The 15,464-nt window shown below is 42.2% G+C and overlaps 1 protein-coding gene across 3 annotated transcripts in view; it reads left to right on the plus strand.

Moving 5' to 3' along the window:
* Window positions 1-15,464, plus strand: part of PDF (peptide deformylase, mitochondrial) — a 101,054-nt gene that overhangs the window by 45,483 nt on the left and 40,107 nt on the right. For 2 of the 3 annotated variants that reach the window (XM_085638221.1, XM_085638223.1), the window contains exon 2: window positions 13,210-13,848. In XM_085638221.1, coding sequence (XP_085494347.1) covers window positions 13,236-13,848 — 613 coding nt within the window. In that variant the 5' untranslated portion in view covers window positions 13,210-13,235. Of the gene's footprint in view, window positions 1-11,599; window positions 11,710-13,209; window positions 13,849-15,464 lie in introns of all 3 variants that reach the window. The other variant, XM_085638222.1, reaches the window with a different exon arrangement.

Here is a 15,464-nt window from a genome sequence, read left to right on the forward strand (position 1 = left end):
CAGTTGGTCAGGTCTACCACCCATGCGCAGCGCGCATGCTCAGGGTCAATTGGGGAGTAGAGTCTAGTCCGTGAAGATTCTTGCAAGCGAAACCCATCACTGGTGCAAGAAGCTGTTTGTGCCCTGTGATACAAATAGATCTAAAAGTCTAGTGTTGAGTTAAGATTAACGTTTTTTATACAACAATAAAAATGAGCATTCGCTTAAACTTACATGTAGGAAAGCGGATTATTATTTTGGGTGGACAAGTGTCCACGTCAAAAGATAAGGCTACCACTTGCTTGATGTCATACTAAACCTGTGCTCAATCCCTTGTAACACGACACAAAGCAGTCGGGCTTAAATCAAAAGCAACGTGTAAAGTATTTAAGCAGTGCATAAATAGACAAGTCCAACAAAACACAAAATTCCACATCCAATTTTAAAATAAAGACAAAAATAAGATAAAAACAACAAACATCCAGTAAGCGGAACCAAAGATATACATTTTTTTAAGTCGTAAATGATAAATAGGCTGTCCGGTTTTAGGTTTAAACCTATAATAACTGATAAAACCCCACTGAAAGAGAAATAGCCCTCACCAGTGAAAACATATAAACACTGAAAAAACACCTGCACAACCACAAACTAAATGCCATTCAAAGAAAGGAAAAAGGGAGTGAAAGAGTCATTTTGTTCTTCCTGAAGGGGCCAATACAATGAAATGTTGTTATCCAAGCTAGCAGTAAGAAAGTTTGGGCTAACATTATTCTGCTTGAGTTTTGTTGTTTAGGGATGCCACTGAATTATTGTTTCATCTTCCATTTGGTTTTTTTTCGTCTGTGGTCTTTGGTCTAAAGATGCAGAGTTTAGAAGCATGTTTTAGGTCTTGTTTAATTATTTTATAAACTGTAGAGAATCAGGAAATATCAAAATCATATTTGATTCTTTCACTGATAGGTAAAATGGCTGGTTTCATACAAATCTTTCCTAATGTGTGTCATCACATTTACCCACAGAGAATGGGTAAAAACCCTTAATACATCAGTCCCCAGTTTCTAGTGAGTCAGTATTGATAGTAGGCGAATTGCTAACACCTCAGGCTTTAAACATTCAATGCAAGGTATAGTGAGAAGTATATGTGAAAAGAGCACTATCACCAAGCATCTGAGATAGTGGTTAAAACATGACACTAGACTTTTGGAAAACATGGAACGCGGTGTCACTTGGAATGCTCTGCAAAAAAGGTTCTTTCCAAGTTCAACAAAGATTGGAATTATTTTGTTTGTATTTGCAGTGATTCAGCTACGTATATGAAAAAGTTGTGTGATGACCTGTCAAAGTTGATACCTGAGCTGAAGTGCTTCCCTGTAAGAGATCCTTGCCACTTGTTAGATGGTTCAAGTGGACCAGTATTGGCATGGAAAGCTATGTCAGTGGTCGGAGTTAACAAATTGTGTACTGGCTGTTTTGGTGTTGCCCATCACAAGTGTCAATATTGAGAGGGCCTTTTCACTGAGGTTTCCATGGGAAGGAAAGAGCGAACACACATGACCAAAGACTCACTGAAGAAGTATTGTATGGTGTACTATAATAAGTTTAATTAGCAAAAATCTATTTGGACCTCATATACTCTATGCTTACACTGTCTATATACCATGTGCTATCACTGCAGAAAGAAAGCAATAATAAAAGTGAAACGTTCCATAAACACCGGAAAAACACTGTTTCTGTAGTTTTTTAATGGCGCGAAAATGTGTAACCACTGATAACCACTGTTTTTTTAAGGTATTAACATCACATGAAAACACTGAAAAAACCCCACCAGAATTTACCAAGAATAGAAACTGAAAACAGGAAAGCCTAATGATAAATAACACCAAAAAGCACAAAATATCAATGATGGTCTATGGACAGGGTAGCCTGGATTATAGGTGTGATTTGAGACTGACATGATGGAGCCCAGGTCAGATACACCAAGTTGATTGATCCCGGTGAAAGTCTCCATTCCAGTTCAAGAGCTCTGTCCAGAATCAGAGTGAGCACCCATTTGAGTTCAGATGTGGGATCTTGGTGCAAGGGTAAGTAGAGGTAGTGTCGTCTCTGACATGTTCTTCTACTTTGTGTGTGTGAAAATCACGGTCCATGACAACAAGAGCACCACCTTTAATTGCTAGTAAAAAGGTCAGGGATGTGTTTGTTACTAAATCCTTAAGTACATGCAGGGTACGGGCGAGTCCCATACAAATTCACTGTTTTCACCATCTTAGCACTACCGGTTCCTTTTAGTTCACATAAGGTACACGAGTAGTCGGCCTGATGCATGTTGGTTAAGGCAGTTCCTTGAGATGCTCAAATCACCTAGTATGCCTCCACATCCTTGTTGTGTTTGTTTATACCACTTCCTTTAAAGTGGATCTCCAACTTTTCCACACAATACCACCTTTTCCTTGTGATGAGTCAAAGTAAATGTCACAATACCATTCAGCAGCAATTGACTGATCGTCATATTTTCTTTGCTTATAGTGACTCCTGAAGAAGGGTCTATGGACCCAAAATGCATTGGGTGTTGTTTTAATCTGTAAAGAAATGAGATACTGTACGATTGTCTTCGGACTCCATGAATGTGATGATTTAACATTTGTGAAAAATCTTGTGAAGCCAAGAAAAATACAAATTTGCAAGCAACTTTGGTTTCTACATTGTGTTTCGTATTTTCAGTTTCAGTTTTAAGTAATGTTCTAGTATACAATCTGAATGGTCTTAGATCTTTTTATTGAAAGACGTTAAGGTGTAAACCATGTAGCCTTAGGGCGCAAAAGTGCACTTAGATTCCAGAGCAGTCGTTCTGCTCTCTTTAATCTGCTGGATCAATCACCACAAGGGACAGTATCTTGAAAACCCTCATCCTTGATGCATGACCTCACTTTATCTGACAGCCTGCAAGTTGTATTCATGACAGGTAAGCTGTCACCAGTATCAAGAACACACAAGAGTGTCAAAGAAAAAAGCCCTACAACATGTCCCAGTAATGGATGACAGTCCCTCTGCTGATGATCTGTCGGAGTTGGAAAGAGCACTAGTCCCTCAACTGAGTCATCTTGGCCGTAGTGCAACTGGTCTGTCGTTGTGAGACTGGTCTGGAAGTAGCTCACTCTCTTCCTCCTTGCCTCCTATTACTCATCATCAACATGGTCATGTCAGGCCCTTTATAGTGAGGCTTCAATCGGCTGACGTTGTTTTGCCAGTTCCGGGCTGACCTCTAATTTTTGTTTGTCTTCTTCATGTACTCTGCCATTCGAGAGTGGAGACCTAGTGCATAATCCCCATGTCCTGTTTGGGTTCCATTAAAGGTTTGTCCCAACCTACACAGACCACACTCAAAAAAACTGTCAGAGTATATTGAAGCTCAAATAGATTGAAGTCCACTCTTTCTGTGGTACTTCCCTGTAGACAAACCAGCATGGCAACAAGAAATAGGACACCCCACTTCCCTCTGAGCTCTCATCTAAGCCCATGATCTTGCTTTTTGAGGTATTGTTGAATCTCTCAATAAGACGATTGGTTTTGGGGTACAAAGTGGTGGTAAACCTGTTAGTTATCCAAAACTCATCCCACATAGCCTTCAAGAACATGGACAGAAAATGTGTGCCCCGATCTGAAACCACCTCTTTAGGGAATCATACTCTGGTAAGGATACTAAGCAGGGCCATGGCCACCATGGGCACATTTACTGTCCTCAGAGGTATGACTTCAGAATGCCAAGCAGCATAGTCTAACACAACCCAATGTGTGAAGCAGTCCTGAGGTCCATGGGATCAGTAATGTCCGTTCCCACCTCTTGAAAAGGTGCCCCTACCACTGGAAATGGTATTACAGGAATTTTGGGATGCCTTCCTATCTCGTTGATAGCTTGGTAAGTGACGCGGGTAGGACCAAACTCTTTAACCTAGTGGGCCCATAGAAATGATTGAGAAGTTGTTCCCACGTTGATAAGGGGATGTTGTGGGCTGTCTCTTACAAGAAGGCCCTAAAGAACTGTTGAACTACCAACCTTCTGGTTGCTTCCTCTTTAGGGTACATAACCTTGATATACAGGACACCATCTTCCCAGTAGATCCTGTGGGACTCCCTGGTATTCCCTTGCTCTTGGGCTCCAGCTTAGTTTCAAATGCCTTCAGGGGTTGGAAACTCTCTCTGTGCCTTGCAAAATTTCATCCTCTGAGAGTCCTCCTCCCCCTTTAAATTCTAAACATTTCTGGCAAGTCTCCCAGGAGGATCTTTTCTTCCCCTTGAGGCCCTAGGTCCTTCTCCTCTGGATCAGACTGCTCCTGGGCCTTGGTAAGTTTGGGGACTGGTTTCTTGCACCCCTTACCCTTCCTCCTGGCTGTGGAAACTTGGGTCATTGTTCCAGTCTCCCAAGTTCCTTGTCCCTGTTAATTCTCTGATAGTCTGCTTGGCCCTTGTGGCCACACACACCCACTCAGACAGACTCCGCATTACACCTAATTTCCACCTTAGCCCAGGCAGAGGTTTCAAAGTCATTCCCTAACAGACACTCCACTGGCATGGCCTGGCTGGGCTAAGAACTACCTTTAAAGGGCAAGTAACTCTTCCACACTCCAATGTGATCATAGCCATGGAGTGATAGTTCACCCTCATTGTTAGTGTTGGGTATCCTATGGAACGTATCTAAGATGATCTACTCTGAGGATACCAACTTGACAGCCACTGTAGCAGTAGTAACCCCAGTGCCACTTAAAGCTTCAACACAGTTCGCATTGATGACATGCCATTGTCTATACTTCCTGATGTAAGGGGGTCAATGCTTCAACCACCCATTGAAACATAAGTGGCTTCAGTGGTTTCCCCTGGGCCCACCCGAATCCCAACACTAGCATTCCCCTGGGACTGCCCTCTGGTGGGGGGCTTTTGGAACAGACGGAGTCTCCAGTGTGCTCAGGCTTCTGACAGTCTAAGCATAGACTGGCCTTTGAGGGGGCTTGGGTTTATTTTCCCTTGTACGCACCACGCTACTTAGTAATCCTTCCTGTTCATATTTTTGAGTCCCTTAGGAACTCATTCTTTATATTTTTGTTATTCTTCTCCTTTATTTTGGGAAAGCTTGGACTCCATCTTCGAGTTACCCCTGGGGACTTCTTAGACAGACAAGTGCCTTCCCACTCATTAGCCAACTCATTAACTCCGCTTAGTATCCAAAAGGTGCTGGTTCAACTCTAAAGGACAATTACTCGCAATGCTCTTTCACATAAATAAATCATAAAGCCCATCATATGTATTCACATTACTTCCCTTCAATCAGCCCGCCAGTCAACAAAATCCACCCAGGTGTGTTGTGGTCCTTTGCACAGGGTCTGGAATTTCTTCCTGTACTGCTCAGTTTTGAGACCAAATGTATGGGCTAAAGGGCCCTTAATGTGTGTATGTGTGTGTGTGTGTGGGAGTGTGCTACATCTTCAGCCATAGCATGGAAGGGATCCCTCCTCTCTGTAACTACCAACCCCCACAACAGTGCTCTGTAGTACTCTTGCTCGACCTTGCACATCTGTAATGCCCGCTCATAAGCTAGGTACCATTTGTCAGTATTGTCCCCCACCACAAAGCTAGGAATCACATCTTTAGGGAAATCAGGGGCGCAAGACCTCCTTGTGTAAATCTCCTTCTCACTGCCACTTTCTTCTCCTTCAGGCTGTGCAGGCCCTGGCCTGGCCTTTTGCTGCTGTAAGACCAGATTCTGCATCTCCAGTGCTAGCTTATTTTCTTCCAAGGCGATGGCAAGGGCCAGCCGCTCTGTCTCAAGGGTCATGGCAAGCTTCTTCTTTTTAAAGGCCAGCCTCTCCTCCAGCTGGGCCTTATGCTCTCATTCTGTCTGCTTGTTCTTGAACTCCAGCTGGGGAGTACTCGCTTCAAGGGGCTCACGCAGCTGGAGAGCTCACATTGCTCCCAGTCTTGGGGTATGCACTGGTGACTTTATGTTGGAACAGGCTGACACATGTCTCCTTTTTGTCTGAACCATTTTCATCCTCTCCTTCATTCTCCTCTGAGTGATCTGTGCTTGGAATGCCTCTTCCCGAGTCCAGAGGGATTTCAGGTAGTCATCCATCTTGGCCTTGTGTCCCAGCTTCAGCGTCCTCCCTCTGCACATGCCCTTCATCGCTCCCACAGTGAGGTCAGCCCGGGCAGTCAGATCAACCTCTATGTCCACCAAGGAAAAGAGTCCACCTCAAAGTATAAGGCCTGCTAGATGTCACACAAATTAAATAAAACAATCCTGTGCTCAATCACTGGTAATGTGACATAAAGCTGTCGGGCTTCAATCAATGGCAATGTTAAAGTATTCAAGCAGTGCATAAACAGTAGAAAAAGTGACAAAAAGCACACTAAAATTCGATAACCAATTTTAAAATAAAGTGAAAAAATTTATGAGTAAGACCAAAACAAGAAAAATATAATAAGGAGAACTAGAGCATAAATGTTTAAAGTCTTAAGTGAAAATAGCGCCAGTGATGGTCTAAGGACACATTAGACCTGGACCTAGGCACAATTTGAGGCCAACTGTGATGGAGCCTTGATCAGATACAATACGTGTATTGGTCTTGGAGACAGTCTGGAGGTCCAAACATTTCAAAATCATTAATCCAACAAGCGTTGGAAAACCCAATAGGTCTCACCTTTACTATGCAGACTCAGTTCTAGCTACTGGTTTTTAGGTCTCGACCTTGCTATCGCGTAAGCGATCGCAAAGCGAGACTATAGAAAGCGGGTTTGAAAAGTGCTCCCAAAAAGCGGATTGCATGGCTAGCACGCGCACAATCACGCGCATCGTGCCACCATGCAATCCGCCTTTGGGAGCACTTCAAAGGGTCCGCTCCCCCGCCCCCAAGCGCGCGCGCGCCACGGTCCGCCGGGCTTGTTTTTCTCCAGATCCCGGCACATGGGCTCATAAATCTTGTTGTTAATGCCACAGAACAATATCAAGCCACTCACAATGATGGGTAGTGGCAACTGATCGAAAGCTCAGCAACCACTGCAGAGACTTTCATAATGACATAATTTTTTTATCTGTGCCACGATTTCACTTTAATTGACTGTTATCAATAGCTGCCTTAGTGATCATTGCAGTTTACCAGTTTACTTTTGTATTTATCTTATTAGCTCAATATTTTGATCACACCACCACAGCACACTGGCATACTTTTTTTTTAGCTTTAATTGAACTTGCCAGTTTGGGTCTTGGCGATGTATGTAGTTACGCGCAGTCGTCCAACATAAAAAGATCTGTCGTTTTTTACAAACTGAAGGGGGAAAAAATGTGTCCGATGAGCATTTGTAGAAAAATGTGCGTATAGATAGAACATTCCATTTCCTTGTGTTGGAGATGGGGGCGCGCGGATTGTTGTGCGTTGCCATTGTGTGCACTCGGGATGTCCTGGTGAAAGAGCGTGTGTGTTTTAAGTTCAGAACATTATCACTCCAGGAACTGAGCTCGAGGGAGACACCAGACTGTATCCAGCAGGATTTACTTATCGTTCATAATGCACTTTTGGAACTAGACGGGACTTTTTTGCCTTAATGTTTTTATGGAAATTCTGAAAGCGTCGTGGTCAAATTTGTGCAAATCCTTCCTTGCGTGTAATTTCTTGAAGGGCTCGGGCATTTCATAGCCGAGTAACGCCTTCGCGCCACAGTAAAGCCTTCGTCCAGGCAGCTGCTTGGTTTTAGGGCGAGGTCATCTTTTTAGAATTCGAAGGATTCCGTACCCGTGAATCGAAGGGTAAGATATTGAAGCTGTGGGTTGGAATATTTGCCCCAATCTGTAGTTTTCCTTTCTATAACCCAGTTCTACATTGTTAATTCTTTTTGCACATCTTATATACAACTATACCTTCCCATATTGAGTTCATGTTGAGTAGGTCTTTTCCCCTATCATTTGAAGAAATGTTTTTTTTTTTATGCTTTTGTTAACAAACATTGAACTTTCCTCTCAGTTAAGTGCGTTTTTTTTTCTTTATTCCAAATTGCAAAGTCTTGCTTGGTGTTTTGTTGTTTCACGGTTTCATTTGCAAGGTCAAGTCGCATAATTTTTGTTTACACGTCTTTAATAAAGTCTGTCTTGTACAGTAATATAAAGAAACTACATTGATCCGTTGACTTTCACCCTGAAAGTATATTTTATAATGTAGACATTAAACAAGAGACATTTTATGATTTTGTTTTGGACGTGTGTGTTACATTTTTGTTCCAAACTATTTTTTTTCAATTACAATGCGCTAATACATTGGTAAACATCTCGCAGGTTATTCCCTTTTGCACGTTTGGAACAGTATAATAAGATTAACAAAGAAGCTGGGAGAAACGGATTGTGAAACCCCGGCTCCACAGGCTCCCCGTTTCTCTTTAGGGTTCTCAGAACGGGCGTCTGTGATTTTGCTCTTCAAACCTTTCCATCGTCAGCGTAAGCCTTAAGAGGCACCCGATTAGTGCGCTCCGCTTTGGGGTTTTTTTGTCGCCAATTAGTGTTTTGTGGCCAGCGTGAAGTCGATGCTGACGGAGATTACATGACTCTCCGGCTTTTTGCAAGCTTTGCCTTGAAAGAGGTTCTATGTTGCAGGATAGTTGGTTGCGCTGTAGGGTCTGTACTTCAGCTTTGAGTTAGTAAAAATAGGAAGCAAGGAGTAATGTAAATATTGTAAGTGATGAAGTGAAGGAATAAAAGACTGTACTGGGGTGTGTTGAATTTGAGAACATGGCCAGGGTTAGGTAATTAATTATTTTGGGTGCGGTTTAAGCTCGTGTTTTAATTAGAAGGCCTTGGCGGTGCTTCCTTCGATGTATGTGCACACTTGTGTTTTGTTTACACGTAATCCTGCGAACAAGCATTCAAAAAATGCTGTTTGCATGTGCTGTATGCACAAATGTTTGTTACCTGATAGCCAAACCTACTGGCATTGCCAATTCTGGGGAAAAATGCGATGTAAAACACTTTGTTATTTACTACGCCATAGCTAGAACTCTCAAAATGCGAGACCTATTGCATTGCAAATGCTTGTTATAGTTTTGATTTGCTTTAAAAACACTTAAAGAATGCTGTCCAATGTGGTACAGGCATAAGTGTGGAATTGTATTAAGTTGTTATTGAAAATTGGAAAAGGGAAAACATTATTATTGACTTATACAAAATTAAAAACTGCAACTCTGCATTAGCATGGTATTCATATTAGAATTTTTTTTTAATATAATACCTTGGTTTCATAGTGACATAGAGCTTTCCTTTTCTGAGATGTATTGTAAAAACTGTGTAATTTTATAGTCTGAGTTCATAACAAAGTTTTATGAAGTTATGCACATGTGGGATAATGGCTACATAGGTAGCTAGGTTCGAAACCCTCTGCTCAGCATCCTGTGATTCTGGCAAATCATAATCTCCCAGCAGCATAACATAAGGTTTCTCTATTAAACACTGCTAAAAGAAATGTGCATTTGACTGTGCTCAAGAGAATTGTTTTTCAATGTTATCAGCTAGGTATTAACTAGTGTAACACATTCATGTGGTATGCTCCCTGGTAACAACTGCATTGCTAACTGAAGTTTTGAGGAGAAACATATTACATTTGTTTGAAAGCACATGATTTTCTTGTAAAACAAAACTCCATTGCTCTAGTGAAGTTTCTCAGCAAATGATGGTACTTTACTGTCTGAATGGTTTGGATTTCACTCAAATGGGCTGCCACTAGTAGCTCCTAGGGTGCTTACATTTTACAGCTCACAGTGCTGAAGCTTTAGACACAAGGGTGCACACCAATGACACAAATACTTCTACCATTTAAGAATATTTGTGCTTCCACGAAACTTCGGTTTACTCACAGTGCTGGCTTCATTCTTGAAATAGCTGTGTTTTAGTAATTGTACTATTAGCAAATGATTGAGGAGCAACCTTTGTGGTGGCTGGAATTTCATTGAGGCGCGTTGTACGTTTTACGCAGCTCAACTGAAAAGGAAAAAATTTCAACACGTAGCAATGTTTGCCAAACGTAGAACAATACAAGATAAATAGGCCTCTTGAATGTTAGTTCAACGGAATTCTGTTTTGTGACTCCAATGGCTTCCTTTGTCACATAGCAGTGATTTTTCATAACATATTATGAGCAAATGCTGTAAAAGCAACCTGAGAGGTTGGATAGAATAACATTACACATCAAGGTACAACATTTGGTAAAATACTATTTAAAGGGTGGAGATAAGCAAACACTATTGCTATGTAAAATGAATAACTAATGGATCCTTGATGTGTGTATGGTTTGAATTCTAAATATTATGTTTAAAGGCGGCTCAAAGTTGGCTGCCACAAAGCAACTCAAAATAAGAAATGACCAGCATTGGCAAAGCTAATCCATCTCAGAGGGTAGTGGGAGAGAAGCACACGACTGAGGCAGCTCAGAAACACACACACACTCCCATGGAGTGCTTAACACAAAAAAAAAAGTTATTGAAAAGTGAGCAGTGGCAACAGCGACGACAAATAGATGTAAAGAGACTCCATGGCAGGGACACTATAAAGAAAAAGGCGCCCCCTAAGGGTACTTTAAGGTCTAAGAGAAGGGGGGGAAACAAGAAAAATACAGAAGAAACCTCTATCAAGACCTAAATTACTTTCAAACAGACCTGTTCAGGTTCTGTCCTGCCAACAAATAGTCTGTATCTAGGAACACATTAAAGTAAATAGAAAGGAATATTTTAAGCTCATTTTATTTTTTTATTTCAAAGAATTATTTGATTTGAAGAATTAATTAGAAAAATATTTTTGGATTCATCTTCAATAATGACATCTGATAATTTGTACAAAAAAATATATTGCATATAATACATAATGACAAACAATATGTTCATAAATATTAACAACCCCACAGCTACCAACACATATACATTCTCACCATACTCACTACTCCTTTGTATTTACTTTAATGTGTTCCTAGATACAGACTATTTGTTGGCAGGACAGAACATGAAGAGGTCAGTTTGAAAGTAATTTAGGTCTTGATAGAGGTTTCTTCTGTATTTTTCCATGGCAGGGACAAACACGAGATTGACAAGCTGGGACACAAATAAAATAAGAAGTAGGCAAATGAGAGTAACAAGGAAACCACCAGTGGTACCCAATGGCTAGGCTCCAAACCTCTGTATGATCTTGATGAACCGCAACAGGGCTTCAACCTAAAAAGGGATGTCGTTTTTTCAGAGATACTGGAGCCTTTCAGAGGAATACAGCTGAAATTCAGCCAGATTCTGTTGAACTACCTGCTTGGTACTTTGCGCGGTATGTCCCCTTGGCTCTAGAGCTGGGCAACAAAAGTTGTATAAAGTTTCCAGACTTTTCGTGCCCAAGCAACCACAGGAGTACACTTCTAATTCCCCTAGAACTTTAGGGGGCACCGTGAGACTCTGTTTGCCAGGCAGAGGCCACCAGCAAAGTCCAGTCCAAGTTTCAGTTGCCACTGGTCAGCTGAGAATTGTAGAGAAAGGCCTTTCACAGCTTTTTGTGTCCCTTTAGCCACACAGGAGGTCAGCCAATTGACGTTTGAAGTGTTTTTCTTCATCCTAGGTGGAAGATGGAGCAGATTCAGTCCTTCAAAGCTCCCCAGAGTCACAGACAGCAGGTCCAGTCCTCTCCTGTTCTACTGCAGATTCAGAAACTGTTCTGAGGAAGGCTGGGTGAGGGTCCACCTTTGTATGGTTCACCAAACTGTGGGTTGGGAAGACTCATGGCATCTCTCTAATTAATTGGTTTAAAGTTTTCAGCAGTAACCCTACCCATTTTTTCAGCAATTCCTGCTCACCAAACTGCAAACAATTCCACAATGCCCCTCATTCTCAAAATCCAAGATGGGAATACTCTTCTCCCTTGTGCAGAGCACATGTGCCCACCCAGAGGTTTGACCACACTAATGCGCAATGACTTCCTCTGACGTCCCTCAAAACCAGTTCTGAGGATAGCCTTCCTCCCATATGGTTTGGTGTCATCCTGATTAGGAGGACAAAAGCTGGGACCTTTCTAAGTGTCGCCTAACATTTGCTTTTGACATGCCAGGCCCCTATGTAGCTAATTAAGTTCCTGGGCCTACCCCCAGCTGGTCTTCTTGCCTGCATGGAAAAGAAAACACATCCCTTCTCCCAAGCTTTTTTTTTTCTCTGGGAGATGTTTTCACATCTCTTTCACAACTAATTCCGGCCTAGGATAGACTGGGCAGTTGCTAGAGAGATATTGCAAATTACCCTCCAGCAGTTTCAGGCAGGGTAAAGGTAACTTTCTAGAAGTTACATTTTCAATCTATTTAATAAAAATCCAACTTTATCATTTGATTGGATTGTTATTTAATTTCAAATAAGTGTTTGAATGGCGTCTGTAGCTGGTGCAGGTCCAAAGCTATAGAGTGTATAATGCATACTTTGACTTTTCCTATGTGCTAGTTAACTCCTGACCGGTGACAATGTCGTTTTGGGCATAGTCACTGTGGAAACATGTTCTTTTTATTATCACACAGGTTCCATTCTTAAATATTCTGCACCCTATATTGAGGGAAGCAAGGTGCGCTTAGGAGGTGACTTATTTAATATTTTAAATTAGATTTTGCAACCTTTCAAAAGAGTGATTTTTGACAGGTCTGTACAGCAGGGTTTAAGCTGCTGTCAGACTACACAGCGTAGGTCTGAAGCTGTGTTTCCACTGCTACTGTAGTAGATGGCACAATAGGTGCTGCCGTCCACAAGTGGCATTTAACTTTGCGTACCATGGGTGTACTTCGTCACCATATACTATGACTTTAAGAGAAAGTTAAACTTGCTCATCAGGTTTTAATACAATATTGAAATGTTTTAGGTGTCCAAGCTCATACATAGGGCTCTGGTTAGCAGTATTCCAGTGTTAGAGTTCACGATTACTAGCAGTTAAATCCCAAAGAAATTATAAATTTGGGGTGACCAAAAAGGTGTAATTTTGCAGCACTGCACTATGTAAAAACTATATGGATTCAAGAATGTTTGTATTACCTGCATCTGGTGGAAGTGAAACAGGGAAGCACAGTTTCAAAAGAGTCATATTAAAAACTAAATGTCTTTGAGTGAGTGATCAGGTTGAAATTGGATTTGAACAGTTTTTCGCTATATGGTAAATTTGTCACTGAATCTTATGGCTTTCTATTGCTGTTTTTTCAGGTTTGGTGAAGTGAAGTTCTGTATCAATGGGAGCGGCCAGGCTTGGAAATTTCACAAGCTGTCTGCTAAGCCAGTACGAGAAGAAAGGAGTATTTTTAATTTCTAATGGAATTCCTGCCAGCACCTTACTGCATTTGCCAAAAATCTGCAGCCGCCTCACCTCCTGGAGGAGCTGTAGTTATTCCTCCCAAGAAAAAACACGCAGTTATTGGCAGTACTTGAAGCGCAAGGTCCTGAAGCCACCCACACCCCCTTACCACCACGTGTGCCAAGTTGGGGATCCCATGCTTCGTTCCCTGGCAGCACCAGTTGACCCAGCTCATATCACAACAGCAGAGATTCAAACGCTCATTCGGACTTTGGTGAAGGTGATGAGGCGTACAGAGTGTGTGGGGCTGAGTGCACCTCAGGTTGGAGTGCCCCTGCAGGTGCTGGTGATGGAGTTCACAGAGGCCATGTACAACCAGAATGATCCAAGTGTGAGGGAGGTTAGGGAGCTTGCATCCTTTCCCCTCAAGGTATTTATAAACCCCACAATGCGGGTGCTGGACTCCAGCACTGTCTCCTTCCCTGAAGGTTGTGAGAGCATCTCTGGCTTCTCCGCGGTTGTTCCCAGGTACCGGGCCGTGGCAATCTCAGGTGAGTGACTAAAAGAATGGGACCGTTGCAATGTGGAGCAACAATTTGTAGCTCATTTCATGTATGTTTAATCATATGCATAAAGCACATTTGCCAACACCTTGGCTTTATGTTGCTGAGGGTTTTCTGTATTTTGTTATTTTAACTTTCTGAGCAGCACACCCCTGAGTTAGTGTACACTTCTCTCTGGTCTCATGTCTCCTTGCCTCGGTGTTCATGTCTATATTTCCCTGACTCAATGTCCAGTGTCACCCTGCTCCACTGTCCACCATCTCCCTGTTTCAGTATCTAGGCCTCTATGTCCCAGTTTGTTTCTTTAGTGCTTTCCTAAGACTTTCGTTCTACCAGAAATGACCATGATATCTAAAAATACATGATTGATTCACTATAGAGAGCCATAGACTCTGCCTTACTTTTCAACACAAATGGCCTGCAATACACATGATCACATCCCTTGCCAGGCCTATTCTGCAGGACCTAGAAAACCCAAAGGTACTGGATAGTCTCTGAGACAAGTATTGCATCAGATCACTTTATCTTAAGCCTAGATTTGAGGCCTAGTTTTGGGGCCCAGGGAGAGTCAGTAATTAATGTGTAGTACTTTGTGTGGGTACTGTCTTTAACCACTGGTGGCCAGAGCCAGTAACAGAACTCAATTGGATAACCAGGTATGTGGTAGAAACTCAGATAATTAATAAATCAACACTAAATAAACTCAATGTCCAGAAGAACAAGTTAATTACCTTCTGTAACTCTGTTCCTGGTAGTCACTATGTCTAGCTGCAGATTCCTCACCTTTTGAATATTTTCCTTGGCATCCGACTGGACCCGGAAACCTTTCAGCAGTACCTCTGGAAATTACATTCAGGGCCATTAAAGGCGCCACTCCCATGCACTGTCGTCAGTTGCTTTCAAAAGTGTCCCTGCCCCCCAGACGCAGAGCCCCAAAAGCAAACTCATGTGATTAGTGTGCAGAGTCCTAGACCTGAGATCTTATTAAAAGACGAAGTCCACTCACAGAACGGGGAGGATGGGAGGGTTGGTGAGGAAACTGCAGCTAGATGGAGACTTTACCTGAAAGAGCGTCACTGAAGGTACGTAACTTGTTCTTCTGATAGAGACATCTAGGCACAGATTTCTCATCTTTTGAATGGATACCAAAGCAGTACTTATTTATAGGCGGGTATGTGAATGAACTCCAAACCAGAAAGTCCTGAAAATGCCCTTCTCAGCGTATCTGATTGTCCAGACATTAGTGCTTTTTGAACGTAATGAGAGACGTTCAAGTAGCTGCCTGGCAGATGTCCAAGAAAAAGGACTCTGCATGCTAATACAGAGGTAGCAGCCTGGACTCTAAGAGAATAAGGATGCGTTTTCCATTCAGAGGCTGTTTGTTTAGCCAACGCATAGCAGATCTTAATGCAGAGCACGATCCAGCTGGAGATGGTTCTTTTCTGCACAGCCTTCCCATTTTTCACTCCAGAGAACACCACAAAGAGCTGATTGTCCACCAGGTCTTCTTTGGTACGATCAATGTAATACTCAGCGCTCTTTTGGAGTCCAAACAATGGAGTTTCTCCACCTCCTCAGAGGGGTGAGCCAAAGCATGGAATGCC

This window comes from Triturus cristatus, chromosome 12 (assembly GCF_964204655.1).
Source record: "Triturus cristatus chromosome 12, aTriCri1.1, whole genome shotgun sequence".
NCBI classification, from domain to species: Eukaryota; Metazoa; Chordata; class Amphibia; order Caudata; family Salamandridae; genus Triturus; species Triturus cristatus.